Raw genomic sequence first — 15,295 nt, 5'->3', positions numbered from 1 at the left:
TCAGCTCATAACTAGCTAAGGCATTTTCATTACAAGGACTTGATAAAGCCTGATGGGCCGATCACCATTTAAAATCAAGAGGTAAGGACTGGGCAGTGGCAGATTTGATAGGACTGCTAACCCCAGCTTCATCTTTTACTACAGATCCACAGCTTGTTTGCAGACCTAGTGCCAGATTGTTTACCTACCTATAGTCCAGTTGACCGAGGCCCAGGCCAATCTGAAGGGACGGCCAGTCTGGCCCTCGGAGACGGGCCTCAGCACTGTGGGCGGATTGCGTGCTACACCGGCCAAGGAACGCGTGTCAATTTGGGCAGAGCGAGGTGAGTTAATATTCCAATCTCAGCACAGGAAGGAGAAGCTAATGACCCCAAACTGAAGACTGATGCTGAAGTCATGTAACCATCAATGTGAAATTAGATTGATAAACTGATCATCTTGTTATATCCCACTCAATTCCTGTGATGCAGTGGAGTAATGGCAAACTTGGTGTGTGAGGGCCGCAGTGTCTTCAAGTTGTTATTCCACTTCAGCTCTCAACTACTCAAACTATATATTTGCTTAATTTAACCAATCAGGCATATTTCCCAGTTGTTAGCAGAGGGGATTTAAGGAGGCCTACAAACATGGCACATTTGTGGCCCTCCATCTACTAAAGTAAATTGTAGCTTTTCTGTGTGTGTGATATTTCAAGTGTTGTCATAACTGGTGTAGTATTAAACGATCAACTCAAGCACTGCTGGCAAGAGATGTCATCAAACGCTGTCTGTGTGATTCCTGCAGGTCTTCTGCTTCGGTCAAGCTGCAGGAGTTGAAGGCCAGTGGCTGGCTGGACAGAGACACCAGGGCAGTCATGGTAGAGTTCACCCTGTACAACCCACCCAGCAACCTCTTCACCAGTGTCTCCCTGCTGGCCGAGATGCCCATCACTGGGGGCCTTCTGCCCTCTGTGTCCATCGAGTCAGTCAGAGTCTACCACATCTTGTGTGTCCTTGACTACTGTATCATGGGCTTTGAGGTGAGGGTCTCGGTGGTATTCAGTCAAGTGTCTTGAAGGGGTGTAAAAGCCAGTATTACTCTCTCAGCAGGGTCAGAGTTTTTCTGGAATTTTAACTATACAGAACGGCAAAGAGAAAACATTGAAAAGCTGTGGCAAAATAAAAACATAAAAACTGATGTGTATAGATCATTTAAAAAGAGGTGAATAAAAAGAAAACACGAGTTTCCAGCATTTAGAAGAAAATAACTTTGATGCCATGTATTTTTTTAAACATTTGTATGATATTGATAAAATGCCTTGTTGTTTTTGTATATAAGCACTAACAGTCTTTTGTTGTTTTATTTAGATCTGAGAATTGCATTGTGTAGAAAATGAATGATTTCTCAGTCATCTGTATCTTCTGTTTCTGCCTTCTGTTCAACAGCTGCTCTTCCTGGCATTTATTCTAGTTCAGAATTACTTTCAAGTGTATGCAATGACACAGAAGGGGCTGCTAATGTATTGGCAGGATCCATGCAACTGGCTGGAGGTGAGCAATGCTTTGACTCGTCTAAATTGCACACAACTACTGGATGTGTCTGTAAATCCTAAGTGATGATTATGAAATTAATGTCCTCCTCACTGGACAGCCGTACAAATACTAAGAGTTTCAGAAGGAAAGGTATTGTCATTTTTAAAGCTGTGGCACTCCTGCTCAACCATTTCCACATCTTTCTTCAGAAAAAAAATACTAGATCTGAAAAAGGGGGTTTAGAAAAGATAAAAAGTTATATTTCAGCTTTTTCCAAACAGTATGTTACTTAGTTTGGCATCCTTTGCAGTCTGTTACTACACCCCGGTTTGAGAAACACTAGCTTAGACTACATCACTTTTCCATTTCTTATGATGCAAAAATACAACACCCCACCCTTGTCTCCCTCCCAGGTCAGCATCATTGTCATCAGTCTCCTTTACTACATTTATTATTTGTATGGATTCATTCTGACTGTGGAAGTTATTGACCGCCTTCAGAGGGACAACTTCAAGGCTTTTGTGGATCTCAGTTTCCTTTCATCATGGGAACAGGTTGGGAAATAAGCCCTCAGACTTATTGACCAGTAACATCACAATTCGGCGGTAAAAGACTGTTTGTAAGAAAACCAATAGCAGAGAGGATAAGAACAATCTCTAGATTCAGTGTAATCTCCAGAAGGTCCCAGTAGTCTATTCTTTGGACTTCAGGTTACAGTGTATTGCTTATCTTTTTAAGTCAAAATTATTTGAAAACTGCTTAATTAACAGTTGTGTTCATTGGTATTGTTTTGCAAGCTGCATTTATGTTTTGGCCCCATGCATTGATCCACCTTATGAGCTTTAATCTTATAGTATTGCAGTTTCTACATCACAGGTTCTCTTGTTTGTTTTCTCAGCTGACCCGTTGTCTACATGGCGTGATTGTATTCCTTCTTCTTGTGAAATGCATTTTCGTCCTAAGGATGAATAAAGTGATGGCCCCCTCAGTGACAGGACTGCGCCTCTCACTATCAACTATCATGTGGCCAGTGGTAAGAAACTCCCTAATTAAATTTGGACATTTGTGTTACTCAGATATCAAATTGTAAATGCAGTTAACAGGCTCTGGTGAAACCTACACTTGAATCCACTCACCAATCTCAAATGACAAAATCACAGTTTGAATTTCCAAATGTTAGAAGCATGAAAGCCTCGGTCATACAAAAAGCCACCAACAAGTATCAGCTGTGTTTGAGCTTGGGTATTGTTACACAGTAGTCTTGGACTGGTATGAATGCAAACTCATCATTTTCATAAGTCCATCACTTGTTCAAGGTTGCAGGTATTATATTCATGACTGCTTATGCCTGCCTGGGAAACCTTGTGTTCCTGTCCACATCACGATCGTTCAGCACCATAGTGAGATCCTTCCAGACTGTCTTCACTCACTGTATGGGAGCCAGCAAGCTGCAGACACTGTCTTCACTGAATCGTATCCATCATGCTTCCATTTCTGTCTATTATGGGACTCTTTTCGTCATCATGACCATAACCTGGACTGCATTGGTAAGACTATCACAACTCAAGTATCCACGTTTTTCATCTGAATTCCTAGGGGGTCTTCACTGCAACAGAGCTGTCAGTTATTTAACTAAATATGCAATTGATATTTGTGTCAAGGATGTTATAGTTCTGTTAATTTTGAGTGTAGGTTATGAACCATTTATTTTAACAAGGTCTTAAAACCATGTTCAAATAGAACTGAGCAAATGATTAGATTAAGAAACCACAATCTTAGGTTTTGAACAAAGACAGATAAGACTAATGCCCTGAAGACATGACTTTAAAACCTGTCTAAAAGGAAATTAATTAAGCTGTAGATTTTTAAGGGACGTTTCCGTATGTTCTTGTAGACTAATATAACAATAAAGTTTTGATTGCATGTGGTTTCAAATGGATATATGTCAGCAATCACTCTTTCACTCTGTTATAATTCCCATAACCCATAGCATATGTTTTATGTTAACAGCCTAAATGTTAATACTCAAATGCAAACTTTACTGATCACAAAACTCTCCTTCAAAGGCTCATTGAAGCAGAATACAATGAGTGTGCTCTTAACTTGTTTTTCCTTTTTGGAAAGATAATTGGAATCCTCACTTCACTCGCAAGAGCTGCTAAGAAGTCTTCAAAGAGGAAATACTTGGTGACTTTCTCCGACGTAATGGCCTACATTCGAGATAGAGCTCTTGTTTTCATTGGCAGGAAGAGACATAGATGGATAGATAACTCTATACAGAGAAGTGTAAGTTAAATTAAATATATGTGTATGTATGTACAGTATATACAGGTAGAGGACCAAAAAAATGGAAACCCCAGGGTACAAAATATGTGGCCACCACACATGGGATTCGCATGTGAAATATGCAGATCTCTTCCCAGCACTCCTGTCGTTGTGTATATATAAGCAGGCTGGGGCTCGAGACAATTCGAGTCATAATCCTTAATCAAGTCCGAGTCCATAAACACAATCAAACTCCCTGTTTCACGGTTTCTCTCCCTGGCCCTCCTCCTGCCTCTCCAACGAACAAAGGATGTCGACTTCCTGCTTATTTGTAGGAGCCAGACCAATCAGGGAGGTGTTGACTGTCAGGTGCTTCCCCTTGAGTGAATCATCAATATATATATATACAGTATTAGTACCATAATGAAAGAAACTGAAACCATAGATAAAAAGCTGCTTAACTTCAGTTTCAAAGCAGGAGGCAAAGCTTGAAATGTATTTAAGTGGTTCTTCAACCCATATTGTAAAGGCTAACATGTCAAGCATGGCTGTGATCTGTTGTCTAACTGTGCACACATTCAGCTTTTTATATTGCCCCTCCTTACGCCTCCTGAGCTACTGAGTAAATATAATGTACAAATGCTTGTTCAGGCGCTATAGTTGGCACCACATTAGACTAAAGTTCACATCTAGAGCACGCACCATAAGAGATGACATGTATTGTTTCCTTTTCACAGACTTGCCAATAGGAAAGAAATGGAACAATGAGACAAAAAGCTGATTAATGTAAACTCATAAAAACACTGCATTTAGTCTGTTTTATAACCATCTACGGATATATATCTGTACCAACAAAGGGAAAAGAATATGTATATATATGCTTTTATTGTGAATGTATCACAATATACCATATATTTTGGATGACTAGAAATGTGGATCCATTTCCATGTTGGAATTCTTTCATGCTTACTTTTCCAAATGACAAAAATAAATTAAATATCAGCATGAGACATGGCAGGTGTAGATCTCAACAAGTTAGTTAACAATTTGCATGCATCCAGAACTAAAACAGAAGAATACTTTCAGCATGTGTTCTTTCTGGGGGAGTATTCCATGTCTGTAGACTGTAAGATGTTGTGTATCAGCTTTTGGCAAGGAAACAGGAATTGACTTGAATGTGTACTGTAGATGAGGGGGAAAAAATGCAGATTTGTACACCAAAAGTCTCCAAAAAGATTTCCTTCATTAGGGAGACTAATAGCACATTGTTTGATTTGCAGTACTTCTACTTGGATGAATTTGAGAACCTGGTGGATGAACTTCTGTTCAGGCTCAATGCCTTCTCTAATAGCCTGCACCACACTCTCCCAAATAAAGAGCAGAACTACCACGAGCAGGAAAGCCTCCTGACTTCACAGTCAGATTATGACTGCAGCCTGGACTCAGAGGTAATGATGCCTTTTTAAGTCACAGGAAAGCTCTTTGCTCTTCATTAACTCCTCAAAGCCGGCTGACTTGCTTCATAGCATTTTTATTATGCCATTAGTGTTAATATTTCAGTGGTAATATTTCACATGTGAATGATTTTGTGAAGGATGCTTTTGACAGTGTAAAGGTTTTATTAAATTTAGTGCTCCCTATTTAATAACTGCTTGTGTTACAGCAACACCTTTTTATTGCAATTTCCCATTTATCCCCAGTCATTCCTCTTCAAAATACTTTTTAAAATTGGAAAAAAAATGACATGCAGAAATTCCAAAATAAAAGTTGTTGTTGAATCAGTTGAGCATTCTCTGCCATATTTCCAGCACACCGCTGTCAGTGAAGACTGTGTGAAGAAGAAGGCGAGCAAAATTGAGATGCTCTTGTTGAAAAAGAATCCAGATGTGTACAATCTGATATTGCCCATTGAGGAAAAATCCCCGGATCAGAATGTTTTAAGGTAACAAGTTCTATGACTTTCAGGGAACAATGTCAGAAAATTGCAGTAATGGGCCTCAATGTCTGTTAAATCCGTTAACAGAAGCTATTTAGCACATCTAAGAACATCATAAAATCTGTTAATTAGAATGTCCTATATAAAATGGTTACAGGTAAATCACCCAATAAACCTTTGTATTTGCCTACGAGCAGTTGTATTACTATTGGTTCAGGAAAAGTTTTCTATTTTCAAGCACTGAATCTGTGTCAAGCGATTGCTAAATAATGAGAGTTCAGGACCTTAAGAATCAATTTGTTTGCTTTTCTGTTCTCTAGTTCAAAGCTCGAATTGGAGACATTACGGCATTTTCAGATGAACCTAAATTGTAGCCCACAAATAGCAGGTCTAGAGGATGGCCATTTCCAACCCACAGCACAACTTCAAAAGGACCTTTCTAAAGTAAATGCTGGAGTCAAAGCAATTGATGCTGACAGTGCTGACCCTTCTTGCTCCTCTGTATCAGACTGCCACAGCTCCCCTATCATCCCTGACCACTACAATCTGGCCAAGCTTGGAGATGATTTGCCCCATATTCTATGTGGGACCAGGTGTCTAGATAAACAGGTAGCCCAGGGCAAAACTCTGGGGAGTCAGGTAAGCAACCGACAGAGCTCCACTTCTGCCAGTCTGTCCACCAAGAGCCGCAAGGTGCTGAAACGCTCTCACACCACCATAATCCAGCCATGGGACAATCCTACGGAGGTGGCAGACAGGAGAGCTGGCAACAAAATCTATAGTGAAACAAAAATACCTGCAAATCCATCACTAAAGTCCAGAACGAAGGACAAAGGCCCAAAAGGACCTAATGGGGACATGATGGGAATGAAAAAACAAAAACAAAAATCCAAACATTATGTAATGATTGCCATGGATAATGCAGACTCTGAAGTAAAGGGAGATTTTCCTGGCTCCCCAGGGGCGGTGAGACAATGCTGGTGACATTCTGTGATTGTAGATCCTCTGTCAAGATGAGGATACAATACATCAATATGCTACCCATTTCCCTTGCTGTTGAATAAAAATTATGTTCATAAATGTTTGCATCCTACAAAATGAGGATGTGTGACTTATTGTCTTGCATCATAGAAATTAAGTAATGGACCATTACAACATCTTGACAATGAGTGTATGCTGGTTATTGTCTGTCCAATAATATATATTTATTTGCATTATGTATCAGCTGAAAATGTTTTTTAGTGTCACATATGTGGGACATACAGTTAGGCCCATAAATATTTGGACAGTGACACAATTGTCATCATTTTGGCTCTGTACACCCTAAGAACAAGCAGGACCTAAAGACAGCTGCAGTCCAGGCCTGGCAGAGCATCACCAGGGAAGAAACCCAGCATCTGGTGATGTCTATGGGTTCCAGACTTCAGGCAGTCATTGACTGCAAAGGATTTGCAACCAAGTATTGAAACTCACAATTTAATTCATGATTATGTTAGTTTGTCCAAATACTTTTGAGCCGCTAAAATTGGGGGGACCACATATAAAGATGGGTGTAATTCCTACACCGTTCACACAATTTGGATGTAACTACCCTCAAATTAAAGATGAAAGGAAACATCTTGATTGTTTCCTTTCTAGTCCATTGTGGTGGTGTACAGAGCCAAAATGATGACAACTGTGTCACTGTCCAAATATTTATGGACCTAACCGTACATTCATTTGAAAAGCAAGCTAGAAATGTTACCTAATCAAATTGTCATGTAGGCACGCTTCATTATAAAAATGCATGAATTAACTTTTTATGACCATGTTTTTTTTTAATAATAAAATGTATATTTGATAACATTTTAAATGCATCCACTTTTGTTTTAGAGTGAAGTGCATGTATCACAAACTGTTTTTATGTTTCTAATATTAACTGGAGAAAGTGCTTATTAAAATGTCCATTATTAACTGTCATTGTAACCAGAGTGCTTTTCTGTGGATGATTGCCTTTACTGTATAAGGAAAGAAGTACTATCTGGATGAATTTCCAGATATTTTAAGGAATATATAATCGTATTTGTCATTAAACAGTATTTTATTTGGTCTTGGTTTTAAAGTAGCTGAAGACTGAACCGTGACCAGTGGCAAATACAGAAAAGTGGTAACTGCATTTCAAACAGAAATGTTGAAAACATATCTATTTTCTAATAATTTTCTAAACCAAAATAGACAAATTAGTACTTTTATATATAGCTGTAAAGAATAAAATTTCTATCAAACAGCGTACATGTTTTTTTTTTTGTATGAAATGTATGATAGCTCTGACCTTACTTCATGAGATGTAATAAAGATTAATAAAGGGAGAAGGTAGGAGACTGACCTAAGACACACACACCTACCACGAAATCCCATACAAATGGTCACACAACAACCTCAAGGCATCTATGTAGATTGAAAGAGGGAGTTTAAATAAATAATTCAATATTTTGCCTGTATTTCCTCAAGATTAGAATAGTTCTACAGAAAGGAAAAAAAAAAACTGAATCAAAGTTGGGTCAGAGAATACAGGATGTATACCTGGTGTACAACTGATTATCATTGAACGAATACATACCTAGCCTGTCTTTTGACCTTGGCTTGGAGATACTCTTTGTGTTATTGCTGAACACAGATCTACCTATTAGACTAATCTCTCACAATAGTTGGCTGATTTGAAATTGCAGGACTAAGTTTTCAAATTGATAACAGCAGATCTAAAAACTGTTCTACCAATTCACAAATCCGAATATTCTGTGATAGATTCCAGTCACTTAACATATTGGGAGGTGAAATGTAAAAGCTCGGTTGAATATAGTCATATTTTACTATTTTGACTTAAAATGACTATAAATATATAGCTGATCTGTATGAAAATGTATTAATTTATTTATTTGCACTATAAAGTTATTGTCATAAAAGTGCATATGTTCTTAACAGAGTTCAGGACACCAAGCGACATGTATCACTACGCAACAAAAGTTCAAATCAAGTTAGTCTGTTGGCAGGCATGAGCACAGTGCCCGTCTTCGCTGTGCGCCTCCGCTGGCCAATGAGACGCCAGACATTGTTCTGAACGCCAATGACGTTCCCGAACGTCTCGTTCTCCTGAAACGAGTGGCAAAGCGCGATTGGTCAGAAATAAAAGCTGCCAGCCAATGGGAGAGCGGCACCTCAGTCAATCTCAAGTTTGACACCCTAAAATCAAACAGAGCACGTTTCCTTTTTATTATAAAGCTAAACAATATCGCAGCGTTTATAATTGCATAGAGAGACACAGCAATAGCATCTCACATCCCGGGTAAAAGAAAAACTTGTGTCAGGTTTATACCCAGCCACCCTAGAGCCTGTCGGTATTCTCGTCGGTAGTGCATCATCATAGGGTCAGATCCGAGGAAGTATCCCTCCCTTGAGGTACTGCTATTAACACGGAAAGTAAAATGAAGGCAAAAAAGGTGTTTTTACTGATTGCTTTGCTCGGGTTGACCCACCTTGCCATATTGGCAAGATGTGAGGAAAACGGTGAGTTTAATTTCTTTCTTTCTTTCTTTAAGATATGAATCGGTCATCTTTAATCTTCTTGTGCAGCTACCTTGCGTACTCGTTAATTCCCGTCGTACCGATATCCACGTGGATATATATTTATCTCTGCAGGTTAAAACCCCCTTTTTTAAATGTTATCCGTGGGGAAACTTGACGATGCACGAAATGCACGTTGCGTGGCCTGCACGCCTCTTTTTCTTTGCAAATTGTGATTGAAAATGCATAGCCGACATCCACACCAAAGTACTTTCATGCCTCCATACAAAAGGAAAACATTTAGCAGCCATTTACCTTACTTTGCTGAAAAAGTGCATTGAACCTGTTCTTTAACGTGTGCCAGTCGCTTTTATATCGGTATAAACATTGTAAACATGCGCAGTAACCCGATTAAAAACAATTAATTGAAACTATTTGCGAATCGTTATTTAAGGTTTGACTGTAAAATGAAACGAAATGACCTTTCACACGTATCTGTGAGTTGTAAACCTATACAGCTATGTCGTTCTCGGCGTGATGCGGTTTTTCTTCGCCGCTGCATGCTTTGAGGTGCTAATACTCCGCACGCATGCGTCTTCTGCAGTCTTCTGCTCGTTAAGATACGGACGTGTGCACTTCCACTTCGTTATACCTGCTTTCATGAAGGTGCCCTTCTCGTTTTGCTATTTACTTGGCATACAAACCTCATTAAGAGACTGCTCCACAAAGTAATGTAGACATGCTTCTCCATTGGCCTGCATCTGAAGCTTTGTATTCAACTTTTTTTTAATCCTGTCAGTCATGTTGTTTATATTAATCTGTTTTAATACTGATTTTTGTTATGCTGGTAATGTGTATGTTATGGTTTCTCTTTAAACACAAAAGCAAAAACAGGACTGTTTGACGATTCCCGTACAAGTTCTTTTACCTTTTTTGTTTGAAATGTTTGTTTTTAGATGTCTTGGAAGAGGTAGAGGAAGGTGGGCAGGAGGAGGAGGAGGAGGAGGATGAAGGTGATGAAGATGAAGAGGAGGATGATACAGAGGTTAAAGAAGAGAATGGAGTGGTGGTTTTGAAAGACTCCAATTTTGATTCCTATATCGCAGATAAGGACACTGTACTGGTGGAGTTCTATGCGCCCTGGTGAGTTCGTGCCTCCTGAAAGTTAACTCTGAAATCCTGTGCACAAGTGCTTTTTGTTCCCTCCTTCCTCTTTAAATAGCAGATATGAAGTAAAGTTGCCACCTCCAAAAGGAAATGTGTAAATGTGAAGATTGTACCTAGCTTTGCTATGGATTATGAATTCCTAATCTGTAACATAATTGTCTCTTGGCTTGAAAGTTTGTTAATCCTCCTGCATCTACAATGTACTTTTTCCAAAAGTTTTTGCTACCTTCAAAATGGAAGGATTTTGAAACATCCAGATTTTAACTGGAACATTTATACACTCTAACACCCAAACCAAAGCTGTATGGTGCCAGCAATGGGTGTCTTCGTGGCTATATCGTGGGTTCCTGCATTGGAAAAAATATTTTTACTTACTTGGGCTTTGTCCTTTGCATATATCAAGGGGTTATTCATAAATGCATTCATCTGTTTTTCCTCCAGGTGTGGTCATTGCAAGCAGTTTGCTCCAGAATATGAAAAAATAGCAAAAACCTTGAAAGAAAATGACCCACCGATCCCAGTGGCCAAGGTTGATGCTGCGAAAGAGACTGGCCTCGGTACCAGGTTTGAGGTCAGTGGATATCCCACCATCAAAATCCTGAAGAAGGGACAGCCAGTGGACTATGATGGTGAACGAACAGAACAAGGTTTGTAATGTGGGACAAGCTCTCATTCAGGATACTTTCTTTTTTTATTATTGATCCAGCTTGCATACTGTATACACTTTTGGGGAGTGTAACTTGGCATTTTGTAGTATTTATACACTTGCACTGTACACAATATAAATTCAGTATAGTGATTTAGCAGCCTTTTAGTGCTGTAATACTTTATTCAGTCATTCTGAGAGGGGTATAAAACGACTGACTGATTTGACGCTTGTAATTGAACACCTGTATGAGTGATTATTCAGGAAAATGGCAAATTGAGGCATCTAGGTAGTGACCTAGCTAAACTCGGGAAGAAAAATTGGTCGAGTGAAGAATCTGACCGGTGTCTCATTTCTTCCCACAGCACTGTTTAGTCGATAAACTACTGCAGCTTTTCAATTGTAAGGGTCTCTATATACCCCTCCTAATAAGTTTGTTGCTGAAATGACTGGTCTATTTTCTTGCTCGCTCCTGGATGTAACCTGGCCTATTGTGTTGCAGCCATTGTAGCACAAGTGAAGGAAATTGCCAGCCCAGACTGGGCCCCCCCACCAGAAGCTACAATGGTCTTGACCAAGGATAATTTTGATGACGTGGTCAATGAAGCCGACATCATACTGGTGGAGTTCTATGCACCGTGGTAAGAGCCTCTTCTTGCTTAGTGAGTTAATTTCACTAATTCTGTAGATCTTGATACTTTTTAATTACTATAACATTTGAAACCATCCCTCATCAGGTGTGTTGTGCTGTTCTTGTCTTGGTGGTCTTAAGCAGGCAGGATTCACTCTGTTGCCCTCTCTGTCCAGGTGTGGCCATTGCAAGCGTCTTGCTCCAGAGTATGAAAAGGCAGCCAAGGAGCTCAGCAAGCGCACCCCCCCCATCCCTCTAGCCAAGGTCGATGCCACTGTGGAAAGTGAAATTGCATCCAGGTTTGAAGTGTCTGGGTACCCAACCCTCAAGATCTTCCGAAAGGGAAAGGGCTTCGAATACAACGGACCGAGGGAGAAATACGGTAAGGTCTTGAGTAGTTTAAATCCAATTTTGTTTCTACTGTCCCTGGGATCGGTGGTGCTGAGACTTCTCTGAATCATGCATTTTCCTCTCTGCAGGGATTGTTGATTACATGAGTGAACAGGCTGGTCCCCCATCAAAGCAGGTCCAGACACTCAAGCAAGTACAGGAATTCATCAAAGAGGGAGATGATGTTGTCGTTGTTGGTGTCTTCACCAGTGATCAGGATGCTGCCTATGAAATCTATCAAGAAGCTTGTAAGTGTCCCGTACACGAGTCATTATTGCAAGGCTGATGGTTGACTGACTTGATGTGTTGAAGGCTGGAAAAACCAAGTCCGATTATGACCACTTGTCATATAACTTGACCTACACTTGATGTCAGGGTGAGACTGAAATCCATGTAAGCTCCCTACGAATAACCTTGCTTCCCTTTATGGAGTTTAGTTGCCAGTTTAGTGGGATATGTTCCACTATTTCTGAATTGACCCAGTGTGGTTTCTCCTTACTCCTAGGTAACAACCTGAGAGAGGACTTCAAGTTCCACCACACCTTCAGTAACGAGATTTCAAAGTTTCTCAAAGCTTCTCCTGGTCAGGTCATCATGATGCAGCCTGAGAAATACCATTCTAAATATGAAGTGAAGTCCCATACATTAACAATTAAGGCAAGTACTTAATGAACCTGTGATTATCAAACGTGTAATTAACCACATCCATGTTGTAGGTTTATATGGATCCAATAAAACTATCAATTATATTAAATTCCTTTGCTTGTCAAATGCCAAGAATAAGTTGATACTTTTAAATATCAAAAGTTAATTTTAGTTGCATTAATGTTAACATGCACCGGTCTTTTCATAGGCTATTGAAGCTCTTCCTGAAAGCTTCATGGGAAGTGAACCTTTGACCTGTAAAGCAGATGCATTAATTCTATTATACGACCTTGTAGGAAAATGTACTCATGTTGAATATTTGAACAGATTCTAATTGGATCCGTTGACACTCGCCCCTCTTGGGAGACTTTTAGGAAGTGAACATTTTAATGTAATTTTGGGGGGTGGGTGCTTTTAATATTCTATATACCTACTGTCTCATGCAGTATCTGGGTGGAAATGTATACAGGTATTTATTAATTTGAGGATCCTGACAAGTAAATGTTTACATATGAACCCTTTAAGAAGAATCATTTAATCATGGTTTGTCTGATTCTTTCCAAACAATTGATTTTTAGTACTTCATTTAAGACTAAAATGAGCCCACTTGTCTTGCTGCAGGATTCCACCACTGCAGCTGAAGTAAGAGAGTTCTTCACTAAGAACGCCCTTCCATTGGTCGGACACCGAAAACAAAGTAATGATGCCAAACGATACACCAAGCGACCCATGGTTGTGGTCTACTATGGTGTGGACTTCAGTTTTGACTACAGAGTAGGTAGGTTTGAATTTTCTGTCATTGCTGTGGGAGTTATGGTGGTATATTTTCTCTTTCTGGGCTGTGGTCTTAGGTCACTTCAACACCTCTAGAGAACCCCCTGTTCTGTAGAACCCTCCATTCAAAATGGGTTTAATCTTGAACAAATCTGCTCATTTCTTCCAGCTACTCAGTTCTGGAGAAATAAAGTCTTGGAGGTGGCAAAGGATTTCCCAGAGTACACGTTTGCCATTGCCGATGAAGAGGACTATGCCGAGGAGTTGAAGGGGCTGGGGCTGTCGGAGAGCGGAGAGGAAGTAAATGTTGGGATTCTGGCAGATGGAGGCAAGAAGTACGCCATGGAGCCCGAGGAGTTCGACTCGGACGTGCTGAGGGAGTTTGTCATGGCTTTTAAGAAAGGTGAGGGCTCTCCTTCACAGTTTACGCCTGCAGAAAGGCACGGGTACAGGGGTGCAGATGGATAGATTAACCAAATGGCAAATTTCAATGTTCTCTCCTTGTCCCTTTCCCGTAGGTAAAGTAAAGCCCATCATCAAATCTCAGCCTGTCCCCAAAAATAACAAAGGCGCCGTCAAGGTTGTAGTCGGCAAAACCTTCGAGGAAATCGTCCTGGACACCAAGAAAGATGTCCTTATTGAGTTCTATGCCCCGTGGTGTGGGCACTGCAAGAAGCTGGAACCAGATTACCTGGAGCTTGGAAAGAGGTACAAGCATGAGAAGAACCTTGTCATTGCCAAGATGGACGCCACTGCTAACGATGTTCCTCACGACAGCTACAAAGTGGAGGGATTCCCCACGATTTACTTTGCTCCCAGCAACAGCAAGCAGAAACCCATCAAATTCGAGGGTGGAAACAGAGACTTGGAGGCCTTTAGCAAATTCGTTAAAGAACATGCCACAAAACTATCACAAAAGGATGAATTGTAATTCAAACTAACAAAGGACTTTTAACAAGAGAAACTACAAAAACAGAAGTGTTAATGCAGTAGATGTGGAATTTCTTTGGTTTCGCAGTTGGCTAGGTAAGGCCTAACTGTTTCTGGAGGGTGTTAATGACCATTTTAAGAACTTTGTTATAATGGCAGTACAGTGTATCACAATCAAGAGATTCCCCTTTTCCAAAGCTTGCACTGTTTACCATCTGAGTATATTTTGTTAAATCTTTTTAAATAAAAGATTGTAAAACATCTGTTTTTGCTGGTTTATTTTTATTGGAGGGAGGGGTGATTGTAATCAGATTCCCCTTCCACTGAGGAATGCTTTAAATCTTGTGAAGTCAAGTACTTAAGCTTAATATTATAAATAGGAAGCATCGTTTCTCATTCTCTTCAAAGCTGGCTCATGCATCAGATCACACTGTGTATATGGTGCAAATTAGAATGGAGAAGTGATTTTAATAACTTGGTGTGATTTGGCAATGTTGAAAATTGAGTATTAATCACTCGTGACTTTAGAATTATAGGAAGAATTCCCTTTTGGAACAATTTCCCCCTTTTCTGTCCCACCAATCTGTACTGCCTGCCTCTGTAGAGATTAGTGTACTGTGTAAATGGAGAATGTTCCCATTAATGCCTTGTATACAGGCTACATTTTGTAGTATGCAAATACTTGTATCCTTGGTGTTTCTGCCTGAATGCTCACATTTATGGGTTTCAAATGTGACTAAATACATGCAGCTGGTTTTATCACAGCTGCCTGTGTTGCAGTAATGTAGAGCAAAAACTGACAAGTATAACCCAAGTTTAACATTTTGACTTTAAATCTACACTATAAGTAGCTTTAATGC

General features: G+C 39.8%; 2 protein-coding genes across 2 annotated transcripts in view; both read left to right on the top strand.

Moving 5' to 3' along the window:
* The window catches only part of pkd1l1 (polycystin 1 like 1, transient receptor potential channel interacting), a 40,805-nt gene extending 32,876 nt beyond the window's left edge, over window positions 1-7,929 (top strand). The window contains exons 44-53 of the mRNA XM_066689794.1: window positions 145-323; window positions 784-1,018; window positions 1,425-1,529; window positions 1,925-2,065; window positions 2,410-2,544; window positions 2,828-3,058; window positions 3,636-3,797; window positions 5,057-5,224; window positions 5,585-5,718; window positions 6,033-7,929. Coding sequence (XP_066545891.1) covers window positions 145-323; window positions 784-1,018; window positions 1,425-1,529; window positions 1,925-2,065; window positions 2,410-2,544; window positions 2,828-3,058; window positions 3,636-3,797; window positions 5,057-5,224; window positions 5,585-5,718; window positions 6,033-6,696 — 2,154 coding nt within the window. The 3' untranslated portion in view covers window positions 6,697-7,929. The remainder of the gene's footprint in view (window positions 1-144; window positions 324-783; window positions 1,019-1,424; window positions 1,530-1,924; window positions 2,066-2,409; window positions 2,545-2,827; window positions 3,059-3,635; window positions 3,798-5,056; window positions 5,225-5,584; window positions 5,719-6,032) is intronic.
* Window positions 7,930-8,910: 981 nt separating this feature from the next.
* pdia4 (protein disulfide isomerase family A, member 4) lies at window positions 8,911-14,698 on the top strand. Its single transcript, XM_066722006.1, has 10 exons — window positions 8,911-9,255; window positions 10,209-10,395; window positions 10,861-11,066; window positions 11,568-11,706; window positions 11,873-12,078; window positions 12,176-12,334; window positions 12,592-12,743; window positions 13,353-13,509; window positions 13,675-13,908; window positions 14,024-14,698. The coding sequence occupies exons 1-10, from the start codon at window positions 9,174-9,176 to the stop codon at window positions 14,434-14,436; spliced, it is 1,935 nt and encodes a 644-aa protein (XP_066578103.1). The 5' UTR covers window positions 8,911-9,173; the 3' UTR covers window positions 14,437-14,698.
* Window positions 14,699-15,295: the final 597 nt, after the last annotated feature.

Source organism: Amia ocellicauda, chromosome 2 (genome assembly GCF_036373705.1).
Source record: "Amia ocellicauda isolate fAmiCal2 chromosome 2, fAmiCal2.hap1, whole genome shotgun sequence".
NCBI classification, from domain to species: domain Eukaryota; kingdom Metazoa; phylum Chordata; class Actinopteri; order Amiiformes; family Amiidae; genus Amia; species Amia ocellicauda.
The sequence above is the reverse complement of the archived record's forward strand: the minus strand, read 5'-3'. Positions and strand labels throughout refer to the sequence as shown.